Below are 13573 nucleotides of genomic sequence, written 5' to 3'. Positions count from 1 at the left end.
TACCTCTCTTAAAGCTTGCTTCTTTATGATGAAGATAAATCTAAGTTGAAATCAGCTTCAGAAACCGAACAGAGTTTGAATCGTAAAGACATGTCTTTCAAATATTATGTACTCGAAAGTTCACAACTTTACATTTTCATTACATTTGTTTTTTTTCTGGACCAAACCATAAAAACTGTAACGCCTTGTTTGGTAATCACAATTGTATCCTTCTGACATGAGTATGGGTTCTGTACAAACTCCATCACTTCTTATGTATAATAAGATGCTCAAATCTCTTGCTGAGACAAAGAGTTACACGAAAGTTTTGGCTTTGTTCGGTGAATTGCGAGGACAAGGCTTGTATCCTGATAGTTTCACTTTACCGGTTGTTCTGAAATCAATTGGTCGTTTGAGGAAGGTTCTAGAAGGTGAGAAGGTTCATGGTTATGCTGTGAAAGCTGGGCTTGAGTTCGATTCTTATGTATCCAATTCACTCATGGGGATGTATGCTTCATCGGGTAAAATGGAGATCACTCATAAAGTGTTCGATGAAATGCCTCAACGGGATGTTGTATCTTGGAACGGGTTGATTTCTAGTTATGTTGGGCATGGGAGGTTTGAAGATGCCGTTGCTGTGTTTAAAAGGATGAGCCAGGAGAGCAATTTGAAGGCTGATGAGAGTACGATTGTGAGCACTCTTTCAGCTTGTTCGGTTTTGAAGAATTTGGAAGTTGGTGAAAAGATTTATAAGTATGTTGTCACAGAATTTGAAATGAGTGTTAAGATTGGTAACACATTGGTTGATATGTTCTGTAAATGTGGGTGTCTCGATAAGGCTAGAGCTGTTTTTGATTCGATAAGAGACAAGAATGTCAAGTGTTGGACTAGCATGGTTTCTGGGTATGTTAGTAACGGTAAGATTGATGAGGCTAGAGAGTTGTTTGAGAGAAGTCCTGTAAAAGATGTTGTTCTTTGGACAGCTATGATGAATGGTTATGTTCAGTTTAACCGGTTTGACGAGGCACTGGACTTGTTCAGGTGCATGCAGACTGAAGGAATTAGGCCTGATAATTTCGTGTTAGTCTCTCTCTTGACAGGTTGTGCACAGAGTGGAGCTTTAGAGCAAGGGAAGTGGATACATGGTTACATACGTGAGAACAGAGTTACAGTAGATAAAGTAGTTGGTACTGCTCTTGTTGACATGTATGCAAAATGTGGATGTATTGAGACAGCTCTAGGGGTTTTCTATGAAATGAAGGAGAGAGATACGGCTTCATGGACATCACTTATCTACGGTCTTGCCATGAATGGGATGTCAGGGAGAGCTTTGGATTTGTATAACGAAATGGAACATATCGGTGTTAGGGTAGATGATATAACCTTTGTTGCGGTCTTAACAGCTTGTAATCATGGTGGATTTGTAGAGGAAGGACGTAGAATTTTCTATTCAATGAACAAAGTACATAAGATCCAGCCTAAATCAGAGCACTGCAGCTGTCTGATTGACCTACTATGCAGAGCTGGGTTATTAGATGAAGCTGAGGACTTGATAAGTGAAATGCGAAGTGAAAACGATGAAACTCTAGTTCCTGTGTACTGTTCTTTGCTTAGCGCTGCTCGGAACTATGGGAACGTAGAAATAGCTGAACGGGTAGCGGAAAAGCTCGAGAAAGTGGAAGTAAGTGATTCTAGTGCTCATACTCTGCTGGCAAGTGTATACGCGTCTGCTAATAGATGGGAAGATGTAACAAATGTGAGAAGGAAAATGAAAGATATGGGAATCAGAAAGTTTCCTGGTTGCAGCTCCATCAAGATTGAAGGGGTTTGTCATGAATTTATTCTTGGAGATGATCCATCATCTCACCCAAAAATGGATGAGATCAACTCAATGCTGCATCAAACGACTAATCTGATGATTGGTTTGGAACATGAAGAAATTGAAATTTGATAACTTTCTATTACATTCTTTAAAGAGTGCCCTTAAATCATTAATATTTGTTTCCCTGCTTTTAAGTAATCATGAATATAAGCTAATGAATCGATATGAGTTTGAAATCAGCTTCTTTAACTGAACCAAGATTTTGACTGAGACTGAGGAAGAAGAAACATGGATTATTTCAAAAGAAGAATTCAGAGTTTTTCTACAGAGGTCGCAACTATACAATTCAATTTTCATGTTCAAATAAAAGTTTCTTTTTACCAAAAATCTGAACAAAAAAAAAAAAAAAAAGGGGAAGGGGCTGAAAATGAATGGCTCAAATCTTGTAAAACTGGAGGGCAAAAGTAAATGGCAACACAAACACAAAGACTCTGTTCCATTACTGGAGGTTGATGGATCTTCATTGGCATTTGCAGGTTTTCTTGGGGGAGCAAAACTGTAATTGAATAGACACAAGGCATCTGGATCTTCCTCCGGAAACCAGATTCTGTTTACTTTAGGCTGGTGGGTTCATGGCTTCATGCAATTAATCAGAGCTGGAATCATAAAATTCGCTGGGGCAAGGAGTCATGACTTCTGATTCAAGTAACTGGACAACCCGATGCATCGTGGGACGCTCTTCTGGACTCGAAGACACACACTGTGTTGCTATTGATAGAAGAGCATCCAGGCTCTCTATCTGCATTCCTTCACAGTTTGGATCAACGATCTCCCTTGGCCGTTTCTCGCTGATTAAGAACTTTAGCTGCAAAAGATCATTAACCAAAAGTTCTTTTACTCAAATTTGTCGGAATCAAAACATCAATATCAAAAAAAAAGTATGTCATTTGCGTACCCAACCAACAACGTTAAGGCCTCTCTCAATGAAGGAAGCATCGGTTGGTCGCTTCCCACTCAAGATTTCAAGAACCAAAACCCCAAAACTGTATACATCTGTTTTCTCGGTTGCTCTACCGCTTTGCATATATTCTGTTAAGTCAAAGTCAAATGAGAAACTCTCAGCATTTCGAAGATCAAATCTTTATTATGTAAGTGAAGACTCTCAAAAGGCCTCTTTACCTGGAGCTAAGTACCCAAATGTGCCTGCAACAATGGTTGTAATATGGGATTCTTCGTCTTCCAACAACTTGGCTAGACCAAAATCTGATACCCGTGCCTCGAGATTGCCATCAAGCAAAATGTTGCTCGACTTTATATCACGATGTATAATCCTAGGAGAACAATCATGATGCAAATATGATAACCCTTTCGCAGCTCCTATGATGATATTTACACGCGAATCCCAGTCCAGTTGCTCGCCTCTCTCTACTAATTCAAGAAACCAAACATTCTCAATGAAATCATTCATAATATTGGAAGAGAGCCGTAAAAACAAGATTAGTCATACCATGAAGTGCTTCATCAAGGCTACCACCGGGCAAGTAATCATATAACAGTAGCTTTGATGTTGGCGAATTGCAATATCCACGTAGATTCACTAGGTATCTGTGTTTGATGCTGCCAAGAATCTCAAGCTCCCGCTCAAAAAAACGATCAAACCCTTCGTTTAGTTTAAGAATTCTCTTCAATGCAAAAACGTTGCCATCATCCATGGCCAGCTTATACACTGTTCCAAAGCCTCCACATCCGATAATGTGCTCTTCATTCAACATTTCCAGCTTCTTAATAATATCTTTGGACGAGTAAGGCAAATCTCCGTGGAACATCACAATAGACGCACCTGAATTGACAAAGTCATAATGAAGCTTTTGGAGATGGAGGGAAATTTGAAAATTTCCAAGATAATTTCTACAAAAAAAATCAACACGGCTCACCTCCACCAACATCCTTTGCAAGGCTTTTAATCTCGACTTTACCGAGCTTTTTATATAAAAAGCATCCCCAGAAACACATCAGTGCCACTAGAAGCAGCGCACCTACGGTTGCTGATGCACTAATAAGCAGCTTACCCGAGTTTTTCTTTGGATTTTGACCTATAATGTACAGACACCAAATATAACTTTAGTGATAGAGCCACAACAAAACCTGTATGTTGACCAGAAAATTGCTAGGATACGTAGTTGCTTTACCTGATTGAGAATTTGAAGAAGGGTTTCGACTATCATCTTGGCACACGACATCAATTTGCTTTCCACACAAGTTAAGGTTTCCAATGAAGCTGTAGGGGTAATGTATCAGTTTGAAAGCCTTTTTTTTATTTCAGCTGCACTGATACAAGCTAGCTATATAATTACTGTGGTTAAAAAAATCATCCCAAATATAACCGAAGCTCTGAAAGATCAGCTGTAGAAATGAAGTTTAGAGGCTCTATTTTTCTAACCCTGAAAGAGGAAAGGGATTTTGTTTTCTTACGAGTTCTTAGAAAATCCAGGGAGCACCCCGTCAGAAGGTATTTCCCCCACCAGGAAGTTGTTTGAGACATTGCTTCAAAAGACAAAAATAAACAAAATGATTCACAAAACTGGAATATGATCAATAACAGCGGAAGTCAGAGATTAAGGTGCTCACAAGTTAGCAAGCTTTTTCAACTGCCCAAGCGAAGGAGGGATAGCTCCACTGAGAGTGTTGCTTGACATGTCCCTTGAAGATATAATAAAAAAGTCGAAAGTGAGTTTTAGAACAGAGAAGAGAACAACCACTAATTGAACTAAGTGAAACCAAAGTAACATTATCGTGCTTCTCAAATTACAGTACTTTTATAGGCTCACTAAGAGTAGAGGTAAAACTAGTTCTGAATACAATGTAGCATACAAAGATATTATGCAGTCAACCATAGGTTACCATGGTCCTAGATGGTGACAGAAGTAAATGAAACAAACACTAACAGATATTCCAGAGACCAAAAGACCGACGCATCTACAAATATATGGAAGAGGAAAAAAAACCATACAGCTTTTGAAGGCCAGGCAAGTCTCCTATCTCAGCTGGGATTGGTCCAGTGAAGTAGTTACTCTGCAAGTAACTGCAAAAACCAGTTGGACAATTTTGATGACCATGAACAACTGATATTGGTCTCTCAGAAACCATGTGGAATTCAGCATAATTATCCTGGAAAAGCGCTTACATTTCCTCCAATGCCGTGCAATTTCCCAACGCTGTAGGTATTGATCCATATAAATCATTGCTGTGAAGCATTCTGCAATGACGTACATGTGATCACTAATCAGCCTCAGATTAAGTATACTGTATACTCATAATTAATAAAATGAATTTAAGGTTAGAGAGTACATACAAGAGCCTTAAATGGTCCAGCTTTCCAATCTCAGGAGGTAAAGGTCCCATTATTTTGTGATAAGTAAGATTCCTGCGAACCAAGAAACATAAACAATAATACTGAAGATAATACGTTTAAACCCCAACAAGATTCAAAACTTACAAGGTTATCACTCTCTTCGTTTTTGCATCACATGTTACTCCATTCCATTTACATGGATCTGGATCTTCTGGTCTCCACTGATGGATGAAACTATCTGATCTACTAACTGCATTTCTGAAGCTCAGAAGCGCCTCCCCTGAATGGTGTAACAAGCAAAAAAAGGATTAAAGCTCTATAAAAACGGCGCAGGACGCTATGAATGGTAATAAGTGAGCGAATCATATGGCAGTAAGTGTACCGTCAGGACTAATGGCTAGATTTTCGTTTGATAGTGCACAAAGCAATGAGATCAAAAGAAGCCATGAGCAGCAGCTTTTCATCTCACAGATGCCCATCATGGCACTGTCCAAGCATAATATAACTACTACCAATCATTTGAGAGAAGAGCCTCGTCCTTGTAACAGATAGTCAGCTATTTGATGATCCCATGTGTCTGCTATGTCCAAGTAAGAAACTTGACTCCTGAAAAAAGAAGGAAATACTTATATTATCAGATTACTAATGAGCCCTGAAGAGTTCAAGAGTACACTTAGCACATAACATAAGATACGCAATTGTACATAAATATCATACAGTAGCCCAAAATCAAACAACTGATTTCTCAATGACACATCAACTTATGCATGCTCTCATCTACATTTTGAGTACCTGGAACAGTGAAACTGTCCCACAAGAATCTCACCCACTTCCCCAATTCCTAAAATTAGAAAAGTTCCCAAATTCAGCATCATTAACCAAAAGAGCTCAAGCTTCAATAAGATTCAAACAGTAAAAACGATCAAAACACTCAAAATCAGAAAAACAAAACAAAAAAAACGATTCAGCAAAAGAGCCAAAAGCCCAACTCTTTCCCCCCCACACAATATCAAAAGGTCAAAACTTTGAAGCAAAAGAATTAGTACCAAGACTACAAAATGGATCCGAGAGGAGGAAGATGAAGAGGAATTGAGAAATTGAGAGACAGAGGAAGAAGACGACTAATTGAGCTGTAAAGCACGAAAATTTATATATAACTAAACGAAACCCAAAAATAAAAATCACTTTTTTTTTTTTTTTTTTGGTTGTGTGTGTGATTTATTTTTATGGTAAGAGTGAAGAGAGAGAAAGCTAGAGAGTGTTGTGACTTGTGAGAGAGAAGAGTAGTGTTTGTGTTTACAAATTTTAATTAGTTTTTGTAACTAAGTGAGAGAGTTTGAGAGAAGAAGAGAGAAGATGCTTTCTTCTCCAAAGCATACGACCAATGAGAAGAAACGAAGTGGGTCTCGCACGTGCCGATCTCGACCTCCCGCACGTGCCAACCGACGCTTTCCTATACTGATAGACAAACCCAATTATTATGCCAGCTACACCTTAGCTAGCCATCTCTCTCTCGGTCGATACCATCATCATTGGGCCCATCTTAAGGCCCATTATTCTAACTGACGAGCCAATTTTTGTATAAGCCCACCGGTTTTAACAAACCGGAATAAACCGGTAGAGATTAGAAGTCATTGTTGTTTGGTTGGTTGTGTCGTGTATTTTGAGTTTTTATCGATGGCTACGGCGGCGACTCTTTCCCTGAAACCGCCGGTGAGCTTCTTTTACGGCGGGAACCAACGCGACGGAGGAAGGAGGGTCACCGTCGCACGAGTTTCTCGAGGCGAAAAGTTTCATGAGAGTATAGTTCGCCTCTCTGCTTCGACTGTGCTGTTCCTCGGTTTAAGCAGTCTTCGCGTCTGTTCTCCGGCCTCAGCTCGGTTACTACCTCCGCCGATTGTGGCTACGGAGAATGAAATCAGTACAGAAACTGTAGCTGGTGCGTGAAATTGAACATTTTCGTTACTCTTTTGAGTTTCAATAGATTTGAATTTTGTTTGTTTAATAGAATGAGTTTTGCAGGTGAAGAGAATCACGAAGTTGAAGATGAGAAGTTGGAAGCAGACTTCGAAGCTTACAAAGCTAAAGTGTATTCTCTGAGTGTGCCGTTAAAACTCGTTGCCTTGCGTGGCTCAGTGCCACCATCATGGATTAAGGTTGTCTTAGTTTTTCACTTCTCTGTGTTCCATTTCTTATTTTGAATCTTAGCTTATTAGCTGAAATTGTATGTTTTTTGGATTGAGTTTAGGAATTTATGAGCTCACAAGGGAAGAGAGTGAGGTTAAAGACTCGGTTCTTAGCAAATCTTGAAGAGATTTTCTTTGATCTATCTAAGCCTAGTAAAAAGGGGAAAAAGGGTTCTGCTTCAACTGCAGCAGCTGATATGATTAGTATTGGTGATTCTTGGCTTAGTTATGCTATTAAGGAAAAGCTGATTGAGCCAATGAAAGGGATAGAAGATCAAGACTGGTATAAAGGCTTGAGTGATAGATGGAAGGTGAGAATTTAAATCAGTGGTTTTAGCAATATGTATATATCTGTCTTTGTGCAAGGGATGGATTTCTACGTTGATCAAATAGATTGAGGTTTGTTAGGTAGGTCTGGATGATATATGGTGATACAATAACACTAACTTGAGAGAATTTAGAGGCGTAATCTTACATGTGTTTCAGCTTTCTTACTCTGTAAACTTGGAATTGTTCTTAGGGTTCATTTCATGACTTAGAAAGTCTCAGGTTTATCTCCGCAGGAACTATGCGGGAGAAAAAGCTCCTGACGGTGAAATGTGGGCGGTACCATATCGCTGGGGGACCATTGTAATAGCATACAAAAAGAGCAAATTTCAGAATTACAAATTGGCTCCGATAGAGGTTTGTATACTTTATTGTCGTTTTTTTTTTTTCTCTCATCGACTAAGTTAAAATGCTGTCCTGATTTTGTAGCTGTGTGCTTATTTATAAGAAGTGAATATCACTGAACCATTTCCTGGCTTTAGGACTGGGATGATCTGTGGCGACCCGAGCTTGCAGGGAGGATCGCAATGGTAAATTCTCCTAGAGAGGTTATTGGTGCTGTTCTCAAATACATGGGAGCATCATACAACACGACAGACCTGGATTCACAAGTTGCTGGAGGAAGAATCGCCGTGGAAAATAATCTAGCATCACTTATGAAACAGGTTTTTGCCTTTTTACTATCTCTCCATACCCTAAAGACAAAAAGAGAAAACATGAGTTTAACATGTTTCACGCAACCTCTATAGTTATTGAGAAAAAATGGCAATGGTGGCTGATCTTGTTTCCCTTTTTGCATACAGATTAGACTGTTTGACAGTAACAACTATTTAAAAGCTTTCAATGTCGGAGATGTCTGGGTCACTGTTGGGTGGAGCAGCGATATTATCCCTGTCGCAAAACGTATGTCTAATGTTACAGTGATTGTTCCCAAGTCCGGGGCCACCTTATGGGCTGATCTATGGGTAAGTGACAGTCTTAAACTTTCTTAATATTCTGAATGCTACCATGTAACATATCCGGACACTAACCCCGTGAAGCATTATCGTATTTTAAAGGCAATCCCGGCTGTTTCTGACTCTGGTAAAGAAGCAGAAAAGATAGGAGGACGAGTCCGAGGCCCATCTCCAATAATCCACCAGTGGATAGAATTCTGCTTGCAACCCACAAGATCATTACCCTTCACACGGGAAGTGATTCCTGGTGCATCTCCTTCAGCCCTTGAGGGTACACTGGTTAAAGAACCCAAAGAAGCAAAGAAAGACAGATCAAAACTGGACACAAACCTCATCTCAGGTGTTCCTCCTCCAGAGATTTTGTCTAAGTGTGAGTTCTTGGAACCTTTACCAGAGGCTACGCTATTGGAATACCAGCTTTTGGTTGATACTGTAAAAAAGCAAAGCCAAAGACCTAGCCTTGTGGAGAAACTACAGGACATTGTTTCGATTCGAGTTCCAGGTTTTAGGAAAAAGCTCGACTCCGAGATGAAGAAAAATATTTGAGTGACTGACAAAAGGTGGAAATAGAATTATTTGTATTATTAAATAGAGCAACTTCAAGATGGAAACGAAGTGCAAGTTTAACAAAACACGAGTCTTCTCTTTCTCTCTCAGTCTCTCCTTGTAACAAAACAAAGTATCATGTCATGAGGAGCGGAGAGTGATTGCATTTTGTTGGACATGGGCTATGCCCAATACGCCACTCGGCCCAACAAAACAAGCTAATTAAGATTTCGGCCCGACGAAATTAGATGCAAGTCATTAATAATTCGTAAAGGGGCACTCTCGGGAATTCACGATGGAAACCCTAGAAAACCCTCGGTCAACAGTCGCCTATAAAAGGAAGCATCACTTATTAGGATCACCATCCTCACCCGAGGACAAGAGACAGAGAGCAATACTTTGCGTGAAAACCGTTATTGTCTTCTGTATAATTCCTTCTAGCTTCTGAGCTCGTCATTATTGGCTTGTTAGTTCTCCTGTGAACTGACGAGCTCAATCTTGATTCTTGTTAGTGACGACCTCACGATTTTATCGTTAATAAAAGAACCAGCTTCACTCTTTCCCCAAAAATCTTTATTTACTTAGTGTTGTGCAATCCCCGGTACAAACAATTGGCGCCCACCGTGGGGCGAGAGTAGATCGCTTCTTTTGACGAATCAAGACCGACGGTCCTCACTTCCTCGAAGTTTCAAGACTCATGACGAACCCCAGCGAAGACCTCAACGAAGCAACGGAGCAGCGATGGGGGTGAACGAGAACACGAATTGTCCCCCTGCCGAGCTCCCTGCCGAGCACAACCGAAGGCTCCCTGCCGAGCACAACCTCTACACCAGCGCCCGATACGCCATCAGAACCTCTTGTTGCCACACATGCCCAACATCTCCAAACCGTGGCTCTAGTTTTCACTGATGGTGCCGCCCTCCCAGCTCCCTTGCTTGCTGGACACAGAAACAACCTCGACGATCCATAACGAGACTATCATGGACATACTCGTTAGCCAGGACAGGCGAACAACCGAGCGACTTGACACACTCACTACAACATAAAAAGCTTACCACCACTTTTCACCAACCTCAAGAATGTCGTCAAAATCACGATCGTCGGTCAAACCCTCGATGGTGAAACCAAAATCTCCACTCTTCCCAAATATCTATTGATACCGTCGAAAGCATCACCGTGAGAAGTTCCGACCTCATGAGAGGTGTCGCCAAGTTCGCGACAACCAAACTCGACATCAACGCTCAGCTCCACATCCCCTCAATCGGTCTCAAAGCTAGCCGGATCCAGATCGGCAGATTCTCGGTCACTCCACCTGGTAGAAAACGAGCCGACCCCCGGAGCACTACATGGCCGACCACCAACCTCATCTCCGTCTTCTCGACCTCTCTCGTTTGCGGTCTCTCTCAATTCCATAATAAACACGCCTTCGGTCATCTCTTCGCCGACCTTGATGTTATCCTCCTCAATGGCGCCGCCCTCAGAAACAAAGAGATCACGCCGCCATCCAACGCCGATCTCGGCTGCTCCCCCATGTCGTGCCTCGCTGCGTCTTCCCATCATGAGGTCGGCATCGCTATCATCAGAATCGGCAAACTCTCGGCCGAGCTGCCCGCCGACCTCGATTGCGTCTTCGCCGATCTCAGTCCCATCACGAAAATTCCTGTTCGCATCAATTCCAGCTCGCCGACCCGCATCCTCATTCGCTGAACCACACTCGAATCTGAATCCGGTCATATCGTTCAACCTCGCTACAATGCTGATCCCAGAGTTGAGAGCACACTCCACCCATATCCGAAAAATTGATCTCAAATTGGCGATCAACAAGCTCCTCTATTTCGCTTGAACCAACCTTGCGACCTCCTACCTCGAGTCCGGCATTGCGCATATGACGAGGTCCTTTCTCAAGATCGTCACGCCGCACTTTGAGGTTATTCCCATCAGATCCGGGCACTCTCAGCAGGGAGCCGCCGAGCTCCGTCCCGCTCATAACAGGAAACATCCGACAATTCTCCTCAGCAATGCGGCCTAGAGACTCGCGATCGTGCCGACCTCCCATCATGAGATTAAAATCTCCACCAGAATCAGCGTCGATCTCGTGGGAAGTGCTGACCTCGAGGCAGTCAGCGCCGACCTCAAGGCAGCCAGCGCCGACCTCGTGGGCATCCCTCCGCTGATCTCTCTCAATCTCGCCGACCTCCAGCCAGCTGAGAACTTTGATAACTGCTGAGCTTGCCAACGCAGCGCGAACCCGCTCAAAACCAGTGCTTCCTTATCGAAATTTCTCCTAACCTCCAATGCTAACCTCACGAGGGACGACCTCGGGACCAAGGTGCCGACCTCCAAATTGCCACGCGCCGCCACTACCGATCTCACGGTTAAACTCTAAAACCACCGTTATCACCCGGATCTCTCCTCTCGGTCACAATGCCAATCTCAGCAGATCTGGCCGCTCTACAACCTCCGAGACTAGGTCCAATACGAAAAGCATCAGATCTACTGACCTGATCTGAATCGCTCTCGATCGAATCCACTCCAACTCGCACCGCCCTCCAACCCTAGAGGTGTCGACCTCAATCGCCAGCCGATCTCCATTTTTGTCATCGCCACACAACCATGTACCGGACATGTATCGATCGAGAATAGGCGATTCACCGACCTCAACAAATGATTTACCGACCATATGTGCATCGCCTCCGATCCGACTACATGTGATGGTGACACCCTTGTTAGCGCCTCCCTCCCCCTCGCCGCCTTCACGTAGATTAACAGGACCCAAATCTGCGAAGTCTCGGTCACGCCGCCCTCCAGCTCGTCTAACACCAGCATGGACGACTTCGCGGGAAGTCTAGCCAAGCTCGCGGCAACTAAACCCAGCCTGCCGACCTCTCAACAAGTCTCTTTCAATAGCGGCGACACTACCAGTTGCGTGCAAACCCATCATTTCTTGATCCTTCTCAACGGCGACCTCGCCCAAACCACTATGCTACCCTGTGATATCTCCAATATCGCGAGAAACGACTTCAGTAGCTCTGATCTTCCTAACATTCATACTTGGCGACCTGGCAAACAATTGACCTTTCAAACTTATCTATGTTATCGACCTACCAAGCTCGTCTCTACTATCGAACTCGTCACTGGCGCTAAATTTCAAAACTTGTCTCTGCTACCTGCAAGCCGATCATCAATCCAACGACAAACAACCCACGTAGGATTCGGGTTCACCTCGAAATCGACGACCAACTCGCAGCTCAGCATCAAAGATCAACGGTGAGTTAAACATCATAATATCATTAGCTAAAAAAAAAAAAAAAAAAAAAAAAAAAAAAAAAAGAACGCTCGACATACCGAGCTCATCTATTCTTCAAAATAAGATATTTGCAACAACAAAAAAGTTACACTCGCAAGAGTACACTTAGTCAAATAAGCTCTCTCGAACGAGTCCGTCTTAACGAGTGTCCAGCTTCTACATCGTCACCCTGGCCAGGTGTACGATTTAAAACGCGTTCCACATGGATGCAGCGGTGAAATAATCCGCACAAAAAAAAGCCGAGCCCAGTCTCGCATTCAGCTAGCACGCGGTCAAGTTTGAATAAGCCAAGTTCTTACTTGCACACTCTTGCCGACCTCGTGGCACCCACAGGGTAAGCCGGACACCAGGGCCGCACCTAAAAGGTATGACGAGCTCATCTCAACTACCAACCTAAAATTTGGTATTCGAAACACGTAACAGGGTAAGCCGAGAGACGTCTCGCCCCGTAGAATACATCTCGAAACCAAGCAAAAAGCCGAGCAAGTCTCGCACTAGCTTAAGGGCGTCTGAACTAATAAGCCAAGCTCCGGCTTGCAAGTTCTTGCCAACCCTAAACACCCACAGGATAAGCCGGACAGAAAAGCCGCACCTAAAGGTACGGCGAGTCTGTCTCGCCTACCACTTTACTTTGGTAGATCATAAAACCGAGTTGCATATGAAACATAAGCTCGCTCCCTCACGGCAACGTCATCGCGCTCAACGCTCTCGCTCAACGCACTCGCGTTTGACGCCCTCATGCTCGACGACGCTATCATGCTCGACGACGCTCTAACACTCGACTACGCGCTCTCGTTCAACGCCCTCACGTTTGATGCCTTCATGCTTGCTGACGCTCTCACGCTCGAAGACTCTCTCGCTCAACGCCCTCGCGTTCGATGCTCTCGCACTCAACTCCCTTGCGTTCAACACCTTCGCTCAACGCTCACGCTCGACGACGCTCTCATGCTCGATGACGCTCTCTCGCTCAACGCCCTCGCGTTTGACGCCCTTGCAATCAACACCCTTGCGTTCAATGCCTTCTCTCAACGCTCACGCTCGACGACTCTCTCATGCTCAATACTCTCGCGCTCAACGAATGCTCTCGCCCTAAACGCC

The 13573-nt window shown here is 43.2% G+C and overlaps 3 protein-coding genes across 7 annotated transcripts; 2 read left to right on the top strand and 1 right to left on the bottom strand.

Annotated features, from left to right (window-relative positions):
• The first annotated feature begins 6 nt into the window (after positions 1-6).
• On the top strand, positions 7-2040 carry LOC104757798 (pentatricopeptide repeat-containing protein At1g31430). Its single transcript, XM_010480589.3, has one exon. The coding sequence runs from the start codon at positions 218-220 to the stop codon at positions 1928-1930; it is 1713 nt and encodes a 570-aa protein (XP_010478891.1). The 5' UTR covers positions 7-217; the 3' UTR covers positions 1931-2040.
• A 34-nt stretch (positions 2041-2074) lies between these two features.
• Positions 2075-6570, bottom strand: LOC104757799 (LRR receptor-like serine/threonine-protein kinase FEI 1). Of its 4 annotated transcripts, none has more exons than XM_087496005.1 (15): positions 6200-6508; positions 5946-5994; positions 5536-5759; positions 5298-5433; positions 5154-5225; positions 4986-5057; positions 4812-4883; positions 4430-4501; positions 4274-4345; positions 3991-4079; positions 3736-3894; positions 3309-3641; positions 2981-3226; positions 2757-2890; positions 2075-2666 (listed from the first exon to the last, which is right to left on the bottom strand). In XM_087496005.1, exons 3-15 carry the CDS (start codon positions 5633-5635, stop codon positions 2448-2450), a joined length of 1776 nt encoding a protein of 591 aa, XP_087352131.1. In that variant the 5' UTR covers positions 5636-5759; positions 5946-5994; positions 6200-6508; the 3' UTR covers positions 2075-2447. The 4 variants fall into 4 exon arrangements, with proteins under 4 accessions (XP_087352131.1, XP_010478893.1, XP_010478894.1 ...); XM_010480591.2 differs by having other exon boundaries at positions 2981-3229; positions 6200-6492; XM_010480592.2 differs by lacking the exon at positions 5946-5994 and having other exon boundaries at positions 6200-6570.
• Positions 6571-6635: 65 nt separating this feature from the next.
• LOC104757797 (uncharacterized) lies at positions 6636-9254 on the top strand. 2 transcript variants are annotated; one of them, XM_010480588.3, is made up of 7 exons: positions 6636-7092; positions 7176-7309; positions 7402-7650; positions 7889-8023; positions 8149-8331; positions 8470-8631; positions 8725-9254. In XM_010480588.3, the coding sequence occupies exons 1-7, from the start codon at positions 6831-6833 to the stop codon at positions 9166-9168; spliced, it is 1569 nt and encodes a 522-aa protein (XP_010478890.2). In that variant the 5' UTR covers positions 6636-6830; the 3' UTR covers positions 9169-9254. The 2 variants fall into 2 exon arrangements, with proteins under 2 accessions (XP_010478890.2, XP_087352132.1); XM_087496006.1 differs by lacking the exons at positions 6636-7092; positions 7176-7309 and having other exon boundaries at positions 7511-7650; positions 7903-8023.
• The last annotated feature ends 4319 nt before the right edge of the window (positions 9255-13573 follow it).

The sequence above is a fragment of the Camelina sativa genome, chromosome 17 (genome assembly GCF_030686135.1).
Source record: "Camelina sativa cultivar CO46 ecotype springtype chromosome 17, ASM3068613v1".
NCBI lineage: Eukaryota > Viridiplantae > Streptophyta > Magnoliopsida > Brassicales > Brassicaceae > Camelina > Camelina sativa.
The sequence above is the reverse complement of the archived record's forward strand: the minus strand, read 5'-3'. Positions and strand labels throughout refer to the sequence as shown.

Bases quoted from the DNA above. Each gene is read 5' to 3' on its own strand.
- LOC104757798 (XM_010480589.3), top strand. From the start codon at position 218: ATGAGTATGGGTTCTGTACAAACTCCATCACTTCTTATGTATAATAAG.
- LOC104757797 (XM_010480588.3), top strand. From the start codon at position 6,831: ATGGCTACGGCGGCGACTCTTTCCCTGAAACCGCCGGTGAGCTTCTTT. The intron at 8,024-8,148 runs GTTTGTATACTT...TCCTGGCTTTAG, and splicing joins ACAAATTGGCTCCGATAGAG to GACTGGGATGATCTGTGGCG. The intron at 8,632-8,724 runs GTAAGTGACAGT...CGTATTTTAAAG, and splicing joins CCTTATGGGCTGATCTATGG to GCAATCCCGGCTGTTTCTGA.
- LOC104757799 (XM_010480590.2), bottom strand. From the start codon at position 5,635: ATGATGGGCATCTGTGAGATGAAAAGCTGCTGCTCATGGCTTCTTTTG. The intron at 5,226-5,297 runs GTAAGTTTTGAA...CTTGGTTCGCAG, and splicing joins ACGAAGAGAGTGATAACCTT to GAATCTTACTTATCACAAAA. The intron at 3,230-3,308 runs GTATGACTAATC...TTCTTGAATTAG, and splicing joins CCTTGATGAAGCACTTCATG to TAGAGAGAGGCGAGCAACTG.